Source organism: Schistocerca piceifrons, chromosome 4, assembly GCF_021461385.2.
Source record: "Schistocerca piceifrons isolate TAMUIC-IGC-003096 chromosome 4, iqSchPice1.1, whole genome shotgun sequence".
NCBI classification, from domain to species: Eukaryota; Metazoa; Arthropoda; class Insecta; order Orthoptera; family Acrididae; genus Schistocerca; species Schistocerca piceifrons.
Genome location: NC_060141.1, coordinates 239,645,841 through 239,665,319, shown reverse-complemented (window position 1 = coordinate 239,665,319; position 19,479 = coordinate 239,645,841). Strand labels below are relative to the sequence as shown.

The window sequence follows — 19,479 nt, the reverse complement described above, 5'->3', positions numbered from 1 at the left end:
AACACTTACCATGAATCTCCCAATCACATAAATCACAGGTCATAGAAACACAGTCAATTGAGGGCAGTTTATTTATTATTAATGACACTGTAAGCATTCAACAAGGCATAAATCACAAAAACATATCCACAAAGTGTAAATTGGTAAACATAGTTTATACTTGCACAAGTCAAAGTAGTTCACATTGATATTCCACTAAGACATATTAACAGGAGAAATGACACGAGAATGTTAATCGTTCCAACTATGACAATGGAGAGGCTTTTAAACGTATATAACAGCATAACTTGATCCAAATGAGCACATACTTGCAGTGAATTGTGAACTGAATTATTTGTATGCACTGACTTTGATGAAGTGTGTCATTTGGTCCAGAAAAATTAGGACAACAAAACTATAATGGTAAACGTGAGATTGCAGATACCAACACAATGGGTACAAAAAAGCACTAAATGTATATACCATCTGATGATGAGTTGCTAGGCAGCTCGAAACCGGTCATGGTTAAATAAAATACATCTACATAAAAGGCGACTGGTTGCAGTAATTTCTGAAAACCTTTTCACACCACAGTCGCAGTGTTCCACATCCACAATGGATAAAAGTCTTACCAACACAAAGATGTTAGCAAGTAATTGCAGTATGCGTACTCCTTACATAGATGTTGCTGTGTGCTAGCTAGCCCAGGGCTGAAGATGGTTGGGTTTCAACGGGTGTTTATAAACAGAGATAATGATGTTTTTGGACTTTGGAACATACAGATTTGTTTATAAAACTACTAGGTGAGGTTTTACTAATTCAGACAAGCTACATATTTCTGGGATGACTTGGCTTGCATAAGAAGTACTTAGTAAAGTAAAAAAAGACACAGAACTATTCTGTGTATCTACACTGTGAATTTCCCATTTACAAGTAAAGTTGCCATTTTTGTAAATATAATAATTTATCCAAAGTCTTAATTAGTGGCTTAATTGATTAATGAAGTGTGTCATTTGGTCCAGAAAAATTAGGACAACAAAACTATAATAGTAAATGTGGGATTTAAACAAGTACAATGGCACCAAAGGCAACAATAATTGTGGGTACAGTATGTCTGAACTTAAGTACCAATTACATCCAAAGTTAATTAGTTATAGAAAAATTAAAACATGTTACTGTACAGCATGAATTCCTAGCTTTCTAATGGTAAGTGTCACTACTTCAAAACTTTTGAGTAGCTTACTCAAAATCTAACATTACAATCCGTTATGGTGATGTCAGTTATTCATTATTTTTAATCAATATGGTTTTCAGAAAAGCTAAACACATTAGTGTAATTAGTATCATATGAATGATGGATTTGTATGAAATATGGTCTGACTAGCATTTGGTCTGACTAGCATTTTGACAGATGTGGGTGTTCACTACAGATGTACAATATGTATGACTAGATAAAATTTGCTAAAAACAGTTCTGATAGCATAAATATTTACGCTATCAGGACAGTTTTTATCAAATTTTATTGATATACAGGAGATTGCTGTTTTCCTGGAACAATGTTCCAGAAAATGTTTAATGTCTGACTGGATTCAAGATAAAAAAGAGGAAAAGAAAAAAAAATTAATACAAGTACAATAATAGCAGGTTGGGTACGTCTGTTTAAGATTTGCTGATAATAATATTACTATCCTCAGCGAAAGTGAAGAAGAATTGCAGGACCTGTTGAATGGAGTGACTACAGAATGTGGATTGAGTGGAAACTGAAGAAAGATGAAAGCGATGGCAAGTGGCAGAAATGACATTAGCAATATATTTAACATCAACATAGGTATCCATGAAGCAGATGAAGTAAAGGACTTCTGCTAATGCGGAACCAAAATGAAATATGATGTACGTTTGAGGATAACATAAAAAACAGATTAGCTCAGGTAAAGAAGGCATACCTACCCAAAAAGGTCGTCTAGTATCTAACGTGATCTTAATTTGAGGAATAAATTTCTGAGAATGTATGTTGCAGCAAAATGTTGTACAGTAGTGGGACTTTGGGAAAACTAAAAAAGAAGAAAACTGTAGCATCTGGGATATGGTACTCCAGAAGGATGTTGTAAATTAATGGAGTGATAAGTTAAGTACTAAGGAGGTTCGTAGCAGAATCAGAAAAGAAAGGAGCGTACAGGAAACACTTGACAAAAAGAAAGACAGGATGAAAGGATGTGTGTTTAGACATAAGGGAATAATGTTCATGATACTACAGGGAACTGTAGATGGTAAAAAATTATAGGAGAAGGCAGAGACTGAAATACATCCAACAAATAATTGAGGACAGAGCATACAGTTGGTACTCTGATGATGATGGCACAGGAGAATAATTCGTGGCAGGGCACATCAAATCAGTCAGAAGACAGATGACAAACAATATTAACAAAAATGAACTGAGATGCTAGTGAAAGAAGAAAAAAAGAAAATCCAGGAGAAACTATATACAATGAATGAACAGAAATTATAGTTTACTAATGAAATTCATAGGAGAAACAACAAATAAAGCACCTCACCATGAGAGTCCACTCTCAGGAAATATTGTAAGCAAAAACAGACTCTGAACTGAATATTGCGTAGTTATTTTATGTATCTAAAAAAAGTTATCTGCTCCGTTGTTATGTGGAATTTTTTCAAAATTGGTCAAAATATTTCATTTTCAAAAACTGTCTTGGACATTTCTTGTACATATTCCTGCCTTCTGTATCTCTCTCTCTCTCTCTCTCTCTCTCTCTCTCTCTCTCACACACACACACACACACACACACACACACACACACACACAGCCTATGGCCGTTGAGGCCTCAACAACCAAAGACAAGGATCATGCGTGAATGTGCATGTGATTTCTACTTTAGATGGCCTTTCACCCGAAGCCTCAAATGTGTAGCAGTCTTTTTCGTATGCCTATCTGTAACTCTATATTTGAGTAGCAGTCTATCGTTTTCATAATATTATGAAAAGGAAAGTTGCGATTCACCATATAGTGGAGATGCTGAGTCACACATAGGTGGGGAGAGAGGGTAGCGGAAAAGGAGAGAAGCAAAGAGACTGGGTGCGATGGTGGAATGAAGGCTGTCCATCCTGGATTTTCCATTGTTTGGTTTTCATAATATTGTCTTATATTTAAGTGTTTGAGTATAATTTTGTAGCTTAGTGAGTTCTGTGAGCAGTATTGAAATGCATGTACTGAATCCTGTCAAAAGGCTTCCGTTTGCCTGGAACCATCCTCTGTCTCCTTTGCTGCCAAGAGTTAAAGCAAAATTAGTGGTGCTCCACAATGTAGCCAGAACATTGTAGTGTGAAATGAAACAAGACAGTTCTCAGGACATAAATCAGGCAGAAGTTCCCAACAAAAATTAATTATACTGACAGTAATGTACAGTGAAATTTATTGGCAGAACATGCTGTAAGACCATAAAATCTAAGTATTCTTTAGAAATATTTCTGTGTTGTTTACAGCACAAAGACAGTGATTTAACATTGATGTGTTAGATCAACATTTTGGTATAATAGAAGACTATGGTGCTCCATCTACAAGTACAACAATAACAAGCTCATATTGACTCTACAGTGTTGGCATTAATACATGACCATAAAATCTCAGAAAGAGTTCTAGATCTTGACTTTTCCCATCACTGGTTCCGAATGGCACATCTCGGTTGCAAAAGTGTCTCACAATACATTAAATATGATACCTGGTTTTGAACCTCTGGCATGAAAATTTGTTGCAGGTTTTTTTAACCTGTTTCATCACCAACCATACAAATCCTCTATTGTAATAAATCGAATAATTCATTAGAATTCACACACACTTTGGTATTGTTTATTTTTGCAACCGTTCAAAGCCATTATAACACCAAGAGAAAGATACAAGTATATGGCGCTGTATGAGTCTCAAAGTAGGGAAGCACATTCTCTCATCTCACAACTACTTTTTTTTATGATACAGGATTTGGGCTGGACATCATTAAAAGAAAGGCGTTTTTTGTTGCGACTGAATCTTCTCATGAAATTCCAAACATTAATTTTCTCCTCCGAATGTGAAAATATTTTGTTGACACCAACCTACGTAGGGAGGAATGATCACCACAATAAAATAAGGGAAATCTGAGATCGTACAGAAAGATATAGGTGTTCGTTCTTTCCGTGCACTATACGAGATTGGAATAATAGAGAATTGTGAATGTGGTTCAATGAACCCTCTGCCAGGCACTTAAATGTGATTAGCAGAGTATCCATGTAGATGTAGATGTAAATGTACCAAGGTACCCCTGCACTAAACAGGGTGAATCTTAGTAATGTTTACAAATGTTCAAAGTGACGTAGATGACACTGAGACAAGTAATTTACTATAAAACACATAGGGCTGGAAATGTCAGGAAATACTCCAAAAGCGGATGACAAATGTTGAACATATGATGTCACCAGTCAACGTGCCTCGCCACACTTGCGCTGATTGGGCCTGTCATTTCTACCCTTGCCAGTAGTGTGCATTGCTACACATTGCTCCACTAGATTTTTGCTTTTGACGTCATGTGAAGGAGCTAGTTTACATCACCCCAGTAACGTCCAAAATGGATCTCCTAGCCCATATGGCCATTGCCACTGTGTAAATCCCAAATACAGAGGGTATTTTTGAGCGCGTGAGTGAAGGAATGATTGAGTGTTGCAATACTCGCATTCAAGCAGTGTGATTTGTTGTAAATGAAGTAGTTACAGAATTATAGTCCTCATTGTAACCAACCAAAAGCTGTTCTTATTTTGTTTTTCTTTTCTTTCCTCCATTCTTTGTTTATTTACAGACATAATTTAGTAAAAAAAAATGTAGATCACTTATTGGTTGCAGTACAGTCCGGAAACTTATACTCATTTACTTGTAAACAACGCAGTAGGTTTTTGTTGTACTATACTTTTGAATACACCATTGGAGACAGCGAAACCAATAAATTAAATAACAAATCTTACCTAAATGTAAACACAGAATTGTCTTACACACTGTGAGAAAATACTGCCTGCCAGGTGCAAGACTCAAACCCTGTGCCCCATGATCTAAAGTCGTGCACGTGCAACTATATACATTATCTGGTGACATCACATGCTCAAACTTTTGTCAGCCAGTTTTTGGGCATTTCCCGACATTTGTGGCTCCCACGTGTCTTATATGAAGTTACTTGTCTCTGCATCTTTTACATCACTTCGGAGGTTTTTAAACATTATTAAGAATCACCCTGTATAGTTGCAGATGTGCACTGCCCGATTGATGAAGGAAAACCACTGCATAACGTGCGATCTTTACCAGTCTTTATTCAAATGCATTCAGAAACTATCTTTCTCATATTTCCATTTGAACTGTCAAATTAATCCTTTTTCCTTTAGATTTTGCCTAAAGTTTGATCTTTTTTCCCCAATTCTCTTTTCAGTTAAAGACAAGAATATGGTGCGAACGAGATCTGCTGCTTTGATGGAAGAGACAAAATCGAATAAAAGAATTATTTCAGCAGCAAAACATGTTGTCAAGAAATCTCCCGTCAAAATTATTCATGCTGTTAGGAAACTGAGACCAATCAAGCGTTCACCTTTAAGGAGGTAAATTGCATGAAAACGTAATTACAAAGGTTCATTTGATTTATATTTATTGTTACCCTGTAAGTAGCTCACTAATATTTTATTCTAACTTGGGTTTATGCATCTACTTAAGGCTGTATTTCATTTGTACCTTTTTTTTAGAATCTTGCTGCGAAGAAGAGAAATATCAAGAGAGATTCTTGCGAGGCGGCGGGGACTGCGCAGTGGTGGGCAGCTTCCTGTGGGAAGTGATCAGGGAATTATAAACGAACGTGCCCTTAAGCCGGCTGAACCAAAAGGCGACAAAAAAGGTAACTGTCAGAAAACAACAAACTACACATAGGGCACAAGGGAAAAATATTCAGATATATTCCTACTGGCGACCTAATCAGGTTTGCAACTGGATGGGAAATTATCAGCATTTTATCCTGGATTGGAAAGTCATCCTTAGATTTTCATGTTATACATTAATGAGTTAGTGAGTAAAATTAGTTGCAATGTTAGGGTCTTCATTGATAATGCTGCTAACTGTGAGGAAATTTTATTGAATAAAAATTGGCCAAGTGCAAGTAGACTCACGCACTTAGGGTTCAGCACAAACTTAATTGTGTATATATAAGGAGCGGTCAAAAAGAAACGAGCCGGAGGCATAATTACAGAAACCAGTACCTGTGTGTTAGAAGTATTGATCCAGGCTGTTGAGACACTTGTCCCACTGTGACACAAATTTCTGGAGCTACAATGTTAACCAGTTCCACACATACAGATGGATGTTGTCATCCGAGGTGAATCGTTTGCCCCTCAGAGCCTTTTTGAGGGGACCAAAAATGATTTAATCACAAGGAGAGAGGTCCGGACTGTATGGAGGGTGGCCGAGAACCTCCCATTTGAATTTCTGCAGGAGTGCCGCGACTGTGTTAGCCATACGAGGCTTTGCATTGTTGTGGAGCAGAATGACCCCACAGGTGATATTGCCTGGTCGTTTTGATTTGATTGCGTGGTGAAGGGTGGTCAAGGTTTGCAAGTAACACTGGGCATTCAGTGTTGTCCCGTGCTGCAGGAAGTGAATTGGAATGGGTCCATCATGCTCAAAGAAGAACATCAGCATAACCTTTCCTGCACTCAAGTGGATGGCCTTGGCATTTTTTGGTGGTGGTGACCCTGGGTGCTTCCACTGGAGACTTTGTCGTTTTGATACTGGTTCGAAGGGATGACGCCGTGACTCATATCCAGCCACCACTCATGCCAGGAAAGCATTCCATCCCGAGCATAGCGCTGCAGATGAGCAAGACAATGGCCCATTCAGCATACTTCCTGGTGTAGCTGAAGACTGTGGGGCACCCATTGGGCACAAATTGTGCATATGTGCATTCGTTCTTTCATGATAGTGTGAACACTTATAACACTCAATCCAACCACGGCGGCTATGGCTTTCACAGTAACTCGTCGGTCCTGGGTAAAGAGTGCATCCACCAGTTGTAGGATGTCATCAGTAATGCAGTGTGGTGCTCCAGACCGTGCATCATCGGCTAACGACACCCGTTCTTCCCTGAAGCGCTTGTGCCACGCCTTGACCCTTGCAAGGGATATGCAGTGTTCGCTGTACACTTGTGACATTTGTTAATGAATGTCCATTCCTCCTACTCCTCCCGCTGTCAGAAAACGAACAACACCTCTTTGCTCTTCTGTTGATGCCTCGATGTCACTGTTTGCAATGCGACTGGCAGCATTGGACAATTGATACATGCTGCTGCTAGCTCTGTATAGTCACGTGACATGCACGCGTGCCCTCTAGTGACAGGCTGTGAACTTCCATGCTCTGATCGGAACCACACTTCGTTACACATGCCACGATATTACCATCCTGTCACTGGTTTGCGCATTCCAGACTCCGGCTCGTTTCCTTTTGAACGCCCCTTATATATAGTTCATACATCCTGGGAATCAAGAATCTCAATCATTTTTGCCTATTATCGATACTGGCAAGATACTGATCCTGGAAATTCCAAGACCATATCTAAATCTCTACAATGGTTCCTCACAATAGTCTGGATGTACAAAAAGAAGTAAGCAGGGAACTTCAGTTTATACATATAAAGAGAAAAGATTTAAGAAAATGTTATTTTATTTGCTTACCAAAACACGAGTACAGCTTACATTTTATGTTTGCATGCAGTAGTGTTTGTCTATTATGCGTTTGACAGATGATGAATGCGATGTATGATCAAATGGTGAAAGATATTTTTTTGTGTGTTATATTTTTACAACTTTCATGATTCGGTCAACAGAAAGTAACCTAATGGTTTTGATGACTGAGTTTGTAAATATCAAAATATGTGACAAGTGACTGAATCTTTTGATTGCAGTGACTTAGGAGCTTAAAATTTTTCCACCTCCAAGGGACCGTAGACTTTAGTGTGTGACATAAATTTGGACATGATATGCCAAACTGCTCTTTAGACAAAGGGGTCTTAATAGAGGGACAGACAGACAGACGAATAAAAAATGACAAAATTTTTTTTTCGGAATGAGATATAATTTCTAATTAACAAGTTTGGGGCTTTCTCCTTTATTTGTACTGTGAAACCTTGTGTCTTGGCAAATTTCGTGGTTCTTGGTCAATATGAAGTACCCTGTTCGTTTTTGATGAGTGAGTTTTTGAGTATCAAAATACAAGGCAGAAATGGCTGCATCTTTTGAGTGAAGTGACCTAGAAGATTAAAATTTTTGCAGCTCCAACTGACCATAGACATATGTGACAAATTTGAACTTGACATGTGTACCCGTTCCTGAGTAAAAGGGTTCTTAACAGTTGGACGAACCGATAGATGGACAGACATACAGAAAACAAAGCAATCCTATAAGGGTTCTGTTTTTACTGATTGAGGCATGAAACCCTAAAAATTGTTGCCATATCTAGTTAAATCATGAGGCGATGTAAAATTAATAAAATACGATGGAGACTGCTAATTCTGTAGTTTATCCAGTTAGACTTCCACAAAATATCCTTCTGGTGTAATGACTGGAAACTTGTTCTTAATATAGAGAAATAATAATTGTGCACTTCATGGAAAGTAAAATTGTAGCGTCCTTTGACTGCAGGATTAATTAGTTACTGCCATAGTCAGTCACAACATACAAATATATGAGAATAATAATACTTGTAGAGATATGAAGTGGAATGACCACATAAGCTCAGTCGTAGACCACACAAATCCCAGGCCGATTCATTGATTGCAGCTTGTCTTCTAAAGAGACTGTACATACAAAATACTTGTGTGGCCCATACTCAGATCCTGCTCAAGTGGAAGAAACCATATCAGGTCCAAAAGGCAGAGAACATCAAGTACAGCGCAAATGGTCACAGATTTGTTGCCTGGAGAGAGTGTAACAGAAATGTTGAAAAATCTTAATTAGCAGCCACTCGAAAAGTGACACTCATGTCAGAAAGAACTTACTTAGGAAAGTTATTGGACTGACATGTCGCAAACTACCAATATTTCCAGCCAATACGTATCTATCCCTAGAGGTCATATAGATACAATTTGGCAAATAGCTCACACAGGCGTAGGTGTATGAGTAGTTGTTCTTGCTTAAGTTTAATCTGTGAATGGGCATTTTTACTCTCTAGAAATCACAGAATGAATTCTCATGGCATGTCAGTTGCAAAAATCCCATTGCTTCAATTGGCAGTATTTTGTGATGTTCTTCACATGTTTCATGCTGTATGATTCTGCAGACATAATATGTGTGAACTCAATGCTTGCTGAAATGAATTTAAAGCTGTGTATTGTACACCATGCAAAACAAACACCATCCAGATCTTCATCTACGCTGATTTGCCAAAGAAGCTGTTTTCCTGATATACTGGGCACTAAATGCAAACAAAGCCATAGTTGATTCCATTACAGTGGTGCATGGCACTGTCAACTGGAAGCATAAACATGGATGAAAGCTTATTTTTTGTGCAGACTGTGATGCTATGGCTGGCATCATGTCAGTGTGTTGACAGGACAACCATGGAAATATCAGATGGAGTTATGACTGTTTTCAATGACGATTTATTGTGGGATCTAGAGGCCACAATAGTTGCATAGTAGCTGAGGAGAATAATTTAATGTTCATTATTCAGAAACAACAAGTTGTATGCCAATTGTTTCTTCTTGTTTTGAACAGGATGTCCACTAAAATTCCCAAGCTTTAATATCCATCATTTAGTGTCGTGTACACCAAACAACTTTCAAGATGCACATAAAGGCTGCCCTGTGAACAGCAGAATGAGTCATTTCATTTTGTACAGTGTGCACACCTTAGTTTATCTCAGTAGAGTCATTCAGGCTTACAGTGCATGTTTAAAGAAAGTGTTATGAAAAAATGTGAAATTTCTCCAGAAGATTGGACAGTTTTGTCTGATTTTCATAAAGACCCAACTCAACAATGACACCTAAATAATGCGTAACTCTTTGCGTGCAATAGCTCCCAAATTCTAAGTACATTTTATGTATTTGCCATTGAAGTGAATGAGGACCTGGTGAGTACAGATAATATTGTTCTGCGTGAAACCGTTCACCTAAAGTAACGTAAAACAGCGTCACACAACAGCATAAAGCATTTTACTTTATGTTAATAATATTCCTCTCTCAAACACTGTTGAACCAATTTAATGTTTTTGTTTTTAATTGAGTTTATAGATCATTATGTGTTTACAATGATCTAGTTATAGTGTAATGACTTGTTTCCTGATGTATTGCGATGTTTTTGTTTTGAAATTGGATTTTAAATTGAAACCGGTGTATTAGAGGTTTGTGTTATTGTAACTCAATAATTTAAGAGGAATACTAAAGTTCCAAATTATAGGTATTATTGTAAAAATTGTGCTTTTGAGTTGTGATATGACTGTTCTGATTTGCAGTGACTGAGAAGAACGCCAGTAAATCATTTGCAAGCACTCTCTCGGATTTTTCGTCAGATGATGATCAACCTCTGGTGAAGAAAACCAAACCTGTGGAGCAACAAAGACAGCTGCAGAAACAGCAACAAAATCAAAAGAATCGAAAGCAACAGCTAGCAAGAAGAGTTATTAAGCGGATAGTTGAGAGGTCAAGAAGACAAAAACCACAAATTGTAACACGTTCTAGACTTCAAGAGACAGAAACAAAACAAAGAACTAGCAGTGGGTGAGTTACTGTAGGCTTTAGAATAAAATTCCTATTTTTTTATAAATGACCAAGCGAAGTACTGCTGTAGAGGCCTACTGACTTGTAATTTTCATAGCAATTTCCACTACATTTTGTTCATCCACCCACCCACTTGACCACGTATTTCTGTATTGTTTGGCAGTTGGGATATTCAATGTTCTATATCCAATAAGATATTTTCATCAGTTAAAAATATCAATTTTTTAAGTCAAGTATTCACTTATATAAACAAGACAGTTCACATCAGCAAGATGAAAGGTATGGGATACAAGTTTGAGAACTTTTAATGGTACTACAACAAAACAGTGCAAAACTTTACCAGTGTTTCAGGTGAGTGTCGTGATGTTGAGCTTAAATCTTGATACCATGCAGGGTGGTAAGACACTTGTGACAGTCTGGCTATAGGGAGGTGAATATTAAAATATTCTTAGACTGATGGCGTAACTTAACACTTTCCCAATTCTGGATGTGTAATGACTACTATGTTCAATCCAGGTGTGATAACAAGCAAAAGATGCCTAACATATATTTACAGTAAAAGTGTGATGTTCACTAATCATAAAAGTACGATCGCAATAAAAAAACTTCTTCATATATTCTGAAATTGTCATATACAAGTAGTGTGCCATTAAAATCCCAAACTACCTCAAGTCAAATTTAAATATGTACCATATCAAGCAACAGTCTTGGACCAATATGCAAAGAGAATTATCAGATTTTGAAAATGTGATAGAATTGGGGCAGCAGCCATTAAAAAACAAAGACTGTATTTCACTGCAACAGGACCTTCTCAGGAAATTTCAGTAACCTACTTTTTCTTCAGAGTATGAAAATGTTTTGTTAGTGCCCACCTACATAGGGAGAAATGATCACCGCCACAAAATGTCAGCAGCTCATTGTCTAGTAGCTAGTGTTGCTGCCTCTGGATCACAGGGTCCCGGGTTTGATTCCCAGCCAGGTTGGGGATTTTCTCTTCCCGGAGACTGGGTGTTAGTGTTGTTCTCATCATTTCATCACCATCATCATCATTCGTGACAGTGGCTAGATCGAACTGTGTAAAATTTGGACTATGGAAAAATTGGGACTCTGTACAGGTGCTAATGACTGCACAGTTGTGCACCCCACAAACCAATCATCATCATCATCATCATAAAATAAAAGAAATCAGCTCACACTGAAAGATTTAAGTGTTCATTTTTCTCGCATGTTGTTTGAGAAGTAACTTAACATGGTTCGATGAACCCTCTGCCAGGCACTTAATTGCAAATTGCAGAGTAATCATATAGATTTAGATTAAAAAAATGTACTCACCAAGCAGTGGCAGAAGAAAATACATATAAAAGTTAAGGAAATATGAGAGCTTTTGTAGCCAGTGGCTTCTTCATCTGGCAAAATGGTTGATGGGAAAGGAAGAGGGATGAAGGAAAAGCACTGGTGAGATTTAGGAAATGGGAAGGATTACAGAAAAGTTGCCCAGAATCTTGGGGTCGGTGAAGACTTTCTGGCCGAGAAAGATTGATTGTAGGGGACTCCCCAAATAGCACTACTAAAAACAGATAAGCAATCGGCTATTATTCACTTCCAGTCAGAAATGCTTAAGAGTACCACTAAACTAAATATGTATGTGACCTGTGTACAAACAAACTGCTGCTGCTGCAGAACTCCGCTCTGTTCCGAGGCTGGAGTTCAACCAGTTCCTGTGGGGAAAATCCACAGACAACTCAGTTCCTCACCACGTCCTGACATATGCTCCATCAGCTAGCTATGATGATTGCCTGCTCAGCCTTAGTAACTTCTTGTTTTCTACCACCATTTATGAGTAAGGTGCTCTTCCCAGTTTTTGTAACGTTACAGCACCCACCATCTAAGATTGCAGATCTTCTTGGATTAGTGAATGATAGAAAGTTGGAGTGCGTAAAATACTTATCCAGTGTGGTATGGTGTATTTAGGTCAGACCACATGCACTGTAGAAGAATATTGAGTAGAAAAATCAGTGCTGCCTTTACCTTTTGCAACCGATGAAGTCTACTTCTAGTGAGCACTGTATTTCTGCTGGGCATGCAGTGTAATACAGTGAAACAACAATTTTGGCTATTGGTAATTCTTTTTGGGATTCAATTGTTAAGGAGTCTGGAAGCATGGTGGGAAACCCTATTGACTGGGACGTTGTTATCAGTTGGGTAACATGTGGAATACTATTATTTGTACGATTTGCTCTCAGTGCATGTAATAGACTATGCTTAGGGCCATGGTGATCTGCAGCCTACCAGGCATCTGAGTTTTACATTTCTGCAATCAAGGATGCAGTGCAGTAGTGTGGTTGGTCTTGCAACTACAAATCTTGCTCCAAGAGTGGTTTTACAAGGGTCAAAACAACTTGTGACGACATTGGAAAATCCATAAATTCTGCATCCAGCTTTGCCCCTTTCCCCGTGTAAATAATCAGGGACCATATGTGTTTATATTTCAAGTTCATCATCAGCAAGAGGAATCATATAGCCGGGATTACCAGTAAATGGAAATCTTCATGGAGCACGATCATTGTTTTGATCAACAACATGCCACACACTCACCTGCGACCAGTACACTGTAACAGTCTTCGTTGGCTCAGTTGAAAATAGGTGGCAGGTGCCAAGATGAAATATGGTGTGTATTTGTAAACAACAGCTGGCTGCACTAATTAATGGAAGGAAAAATATTGACTTATACTGTAACCTCCTAATGTACCTATTCCTGCCACGAAACTTTCAAAATGTTACCTGCTTCTTTTTTTTCCTATGTAATTTTATGCTTTTTGAAAATATATTGATTTGGCAACTCATCCTTGAAAATCTAAGGAGATATTGTAGGTGGAAGTGGATAAACAGTATTACCTGGAGGTAACTCGGACTCATCCCAAATCTCTGCAAATACTCGTTACGTCACATTGTTTTTATTTACAGAGATGAAATTTTTTTATTTAAAGATACAAATCAGGCGGTAGATAAGATATAGATACCAGAATCACACTAGAATGGTATTAGAAATCTGTTTGTGTATGATTCTGAAGCACCTGTGACACGCTAGAAGACCTGGCACTGGGGACAGGAGTATCATGATTGTCTCCCCTACTCATGTCGGATTGCTCTTCTTCTCTGTTGTTTCAATGACTTCTTGAAAACATCTTTCCATCAACTGAAGAGCATGGGGCTTCGTCCTGGTTGGCCTGACTTAGGAGAAATGATAATCCCTTTGTATTTCTCAAACATTTTTTCCAAGATGGTCAACATTTATTACAGGGACTCCTTTTTCCCTCCAGATTTGCCATCCTAAGTTAAAGAATTCCACACAAAAATTTCCAGCAAAAGGACAAAGATTTTCATGTAGTACTTCTACATCTACATCTACATCTACACTCCTGGAAATGGAAAAAAGAACACATTGACACCGGTGTGTCAGACCCACCATACTTGCTCCGAACACTGCGAGAGCGCTGTACAAGCAATGATCACACGCACGGCACAGCGGACACACCAGGAACCGCGGTGTTGGCCGTCGAATGGCGCTAGCTGCGCAGCATTTGTGCACCGTCGCCGTCAGTGTCAGCCAGTTTGCCATGGCATACGGAGCTCCATCGCAGTCTTTAACACTGGTAGCATGCCGCGACAGCGTGGACGTGAACCGTATATGCAGTTGACGGACTTTGAGCGAGGGCGTATAGTGGGCATGCGGAAGGCCGGGTGGACGTACCGCCGAATTGCTCAACACGTGGGGCGTGAGGTCTCCACAGTACATCGATGTTGTCGCCAGTGGTCGGCGGAAGGTGCACGTGCCCGTCGACCTGGGACCGGACCGCAGCGACCCACGGATGCACGCCAAGACCGTAGGATCCTACGCAGTGCCGTAGGGGACCGCACTGCCACTTCCCAGCAAATTAGGGTCACTGTTGCTCCTGGGGTATCGGCGAGGACCATTCGCAACCGTCTCCATGAAGCTGGGCTACGGTCCCGCACACCGTTAGGCCGTCTTCCGCTCACGCCCCAACATCGTGCAGCCCGCCTCCAGTGGTGTCGCGACAGGCGTGAATGGAGGGACGAATGGAGACGTGTCGTCTTCAGCGATGAGAGTCGCTTCTGCCTTGGTGCCAGTGATGGTCGTATGCGTGTTTGGCGCCGTGCAGGTGAGCGCCACGATCAGGACTGCATACGACCGAGGCACACAGGGCCAACACCCGGCATCATGGTGTGGGGAGCGATCTCCTACACTGGCCGTACACCACTGGTGATCGTCGAGGGGACACTGAATAGTGCACGGTACATCCAAACCGTCATCGAACCCATCGTTCTACCATTCCTAGACCGGCAAGGGAACTTGCTGTTCCAACAGGACAATGCACGTCCGCATGTATCCCGTGCCACCCAACGTGCTCTAGAAGATCTCCGGATCTGTCCCCCATTGAGCATGTTTGGGACTGGATGAAGCGTCGTCTCACGCGGTCTGCACGTCCAGTACGAACGCTGGTCCAACTGAGGCGCCAGGTGGAAATGGCATGGCAAGCCGTTCCACAGGACTACATCCAGCATCTCTACGATCGTCTCCATGGGAGAATAGCAGCCTGCATTGCTGCGAAAGGTGGATATACACTGTACTAGTGCCGACATTCTGCATGCTCTGTTGCCTGTGTTTATGTGCCTGTGGTTCTGTCAGTGTGATCATGTGATGTATCTGACCCCAGGAATGTGTCAATAAAGTTTCCCCTTCCTGGGACAATGAATTCACGGTGTTCTTATTTTAATTTCCAGGAGTGTACATCCATACTCCGCAAGCCACCTGACGGTGTGTGGCGGAGGGTACCCTGAGTACCTCTATCGGTTCTCCCTTCTATTCCAGTCTCGTATCGTTCGTGGAAAGAACGATTGTCGGTATGCTTCTGTGTGGTCTCTAATCTCTCTGATTTTATCCTCATGGTCTCTTCGCGAGATATACGTAGGAGGGAGCAATATACTGCTTGACTCTTCGGTGAAGGTATGTTCTCGAAACTTTAACAAAAGCCCGTACTGAGCTACTGAGCATCTCTCCTGCAGAGTCTTCCACTGGAGTTTATCTGTCATCTCCGTAACTCTTTCGTGATTACTAAATGATCCTGTAACGAAGCGCGCTGCTCTCCGTTGGATCTTCTCTGTCTCTTCTATCAACCCTATCTGGTACAGATCCCACACTGCTGAGCAGTATTCAAGCAGTGGGGGGAACAAGCGTACTGTAACCTGCTTCCTTTGTTTCTGGATTGCGTTTCGTTAGGATTCTTCCAATGAATCTCAGTCTAGCATCTGCTTTACCGACGATCAACTTTATATGATCATTCCATTTTAAATCACTCCTAATGCGTACTCCCAGATAATTTATGGAATTAACTGCTTCCAGTTGCTGACCTGCTATTTTGTATGTATTCGCAGCACATTACACTTGTCTACATTGAGATTCAATTGCCATTCGCTGCACCATGCGTCAATTCGCTGCAGATCCTCCTGCATTTCAGTACAATTTTCCATTGTTACAATATCTTGATACACCACAGCATCATCTGCAAAAAGCCTCAGTGAAATTCCGATGTCATCCGCAAGGTCATTTATGTATATTGTGAATAGCAACGGTCCTATGACACTCCCCTGCGGCACACCTGAAATCACTTTTACTTTGGAAGACTTCTCTCCATTGAGAATGACATGCTGCGTTCTGTTATCTAGGAACTCTTCAGTCCAATCACACAATTGTTCTGATAGTCCATATGCTCTTACTTTGTTCATTAAACGACTGTGGGGAACTGTATCGAACACCTTGCGGAAGTCAAGAAACATGGCATCTACCTGTGAACCTGTGCCTATGGCCCTCTGAGTCTCGTGGACGAATAGCACGAGCTGGGTTTCACACGACCGTCTTTTTCGAAACCCATGCTGATTCCTACAGAGTAGATTTCTAGTCTCCAGAAAAGTCATTATACTCGAACATAATACGTGTTCCAAAATTCTACAACTGATCGACGTTAGAGATATAGGTCTATAGTTCTGCACATCTGTTCAACATCCCTTCTTGTGAACGGGGATGACCTGTGCCCTTTTCCAATCCTTTGGAATGCTACGCTCTTCTAGAGACCTACGGTACACCGCTGCAAGAAGGGGGGCAAGTTCCTTCGCGTACTCTGTGTAAAATCGAACTGGTATCCCATCAGGACCAGCGGCCTTTCCTCTTTTGAGCGATTTTAATTGTTTCTCTATCCCTCCGTCGTCTATTTCGATATCTACCATTTTGTCATCTGTACGACAATCTAGAGAAGGAACTACAGTGCAGTCTTCCTCTGTGAAACAGCTTTGGAAAAACACATTTAGTATTTCGGCCTTTAGTCTGTCGTCGTCTGTTTCAGTACCATTTTGGTCACAGAGTGTCTGGACATTTTGTTTTGATCCACCTACCGCTTTGACATAAGACCAAAATTTCCTAGGATTTTCTGCCAAGTCAGTACATAGAACGTTACTTTCAAATTCATTGAACACCTCTCGCACAGCCCTCCTCACACTACATTTTGCTTCGCATAATTTTTTTTTGTCTGCAAGGCTTTAGCTATGTTTATGTTTGCTGTGAAGTTCCCTTTGCTTCCGCAGCAGTTTTCTAACTCTGTTGTTGTACCACGGTGGCTCTTTTCCATCTCTTACGATCTTCCTTGGCACATACTCATCTAACGCATATTGTACGATGGTTTTGAACTTTGTCCACTGATCCTCAACACTATCTGTACTTGAGACAAAACTTTTGTGTTGAGCCATCAGGTACTCTGTAATCTGCTTTTTGTCACTTTTGCTAAACAGTGCCTTCCTTTCTAGGTATTGGATTCTTAGCCGTTCTCTGATCACGCGATCCACTCCTCCCATTTTGTGGTTGTAGTCAAGCATAAGCTTTGGCTTCATTATTTTGTTTGACCTTATCTTAGTCTCCATCATATCACCAAGCATGGTGTTGCAGTGGTTAGCACACGGACTCGCATTCCTTTCCCTAAATCACTTAAGGCAAACACCGGGCTGGTCCCTTCAAAAGGGCATAGTTGCTTTCCTTCTTGATCCTTCCCTAATCCAAGCTTGTGCTCCATCTGTGTTGTCGACAGAACACTATAAACACAAATCTTCTTGTTTGTTCTTCCACCATATCACCATAGCGTGGATAGTTGAATGAAGTATGACACCTTTCTTGTCTCTCACTTGAAAGATCTCCTTTCATACTTTTTTATTTCCATAACTATCAGTGAACTTCAAAATTAGGGAATCTGCTAAATGTGGGGATGTGTAAAAGCTATCTGTCATTTGACAGTAATCTTGCTCCAGGAGTGGTTTTACAAGGGTTAAAACAACTTGTGATGACAGTGGAAAATCTGTAAAGTCTGCATTCAGCTGTGCCACTTTCCCTGTGTAAATAATCAAGGACCACACTTGTCTGCTAGATGATTCACACAACATGTAGAATTTTTTTCCAGATCTTGCCATTTTCATCAGGATATACTGTACCTAACCCAGTCAGCCCTTGTACAGAGGTGGACCTTCATCCACCATAATGAAACATAAGAAGTTTTGAATTTATTTTCACTTTGCAGTAAACTGGCCAAATTTTTTTAAGCTTAGGGTTTTGGGTGATTTGCAGCATCATATACTTCTTTATCAGAAAAATGGAGATACTTTTTGATTTGGCAAAACCTCTTGTAAGACATTATGTAATTGAAAAATGGAGTTGATATGCTTGCCTGCCATGTTCAGTACATCTGCAATTCAGGTTTCTGAACAACACTGCAAAATGATTAGAGCAAGGAAAATTCAAAGTTCTTCATATTATGGTGGCAAAACATTACATCTAGTGGTTGAAGCACCTTGGCTGATACATTTAGGCCTTTCCAAGTGTACCATTTCCACCAAGTCTGTATCAAAAAAGTGTTCAAATATTTCAAGTTCATCATCAGCAAAAGGAATCATATAGCCAGGATTAGCAGTAAATGGAAATCTTGGTGGAGCATGATAATTATTTTGATCAACAACATGCCACGCACTCATCTGAGACCAATCTATATTGGTGTCTTCCTCACATTCTTCCTCCCTTGACAGAAGTTCAAAAGAGTCATCAACACATTCCAAAAAGGGATGTCTTCCCACCGCTCTTCCTCACTGGAATAATCTCTCTTCATTTTAGAAGTCTGCAAGCAGATGTAATATGCAACAACTGCGCCAAAATTCTATGAAACAACATGGCAATGTTGTATGTAACAACTTCATGAGCACAACCCAGTAGCAATACACTGTAACAAAATGCAGAATTACAAAAAATGCTAACTAGTGATAGCAGAAGGAACTACAGGGATCATAATCTGGATCCTGCTGCTAACAAGTGACAATGAAAGAAACTGCAATGTTTATAATCGGGATGATGGTGCAGGGATGTGTAAAATTTGGAGGCTCGAGTTATCTCAGGATAACTCTAGCAAGAGAGTTTGACCCAAGTTATCTTGGGATAATCAGCTAGCAAGTTAAAGTAGCCCAAGACAAGAATCCCTTACATGCATCAACACATTTCTCATTTGTATGACCTTCTTAAGCACCATTATATCATACAATACTCCCTGTAATTGATTAATTTTTTACTCTTTTTCTTGGGCAGTAAGTCATTATTCGCCTATCATCATCTACT

At 40.0% G+C, this 19,479-nt stretch overlaps 1 protein-coding gene across 1 annotated transcript in view; it reads left to right on the top strand.

Annotated features, from left to right (window-relative positions):
* The window catches only part of LOC124794633, a 188,879-nt gene that overhangs the window by 40,897 nt on the left and 128,503 nt on the right, over positions 1-19,479 (top strand). The window contains exons 6-8 of the mRNA XM_047258140.1: positions 5,439-5,604; positions 5,746-5,894; positions 10,496-10,760. Of these exons, the coding sequence (XP_047114096.1) occupies positions 5,439-5,604; positions 5,746-5,894; positions 10,496-10,760 (580 nt within the window). The remainder of the gene's footprint in view (positions 1-5,438; positions 5,605-5,745; positions 5,895-10,495; positions 10,761-19,479) is intronic.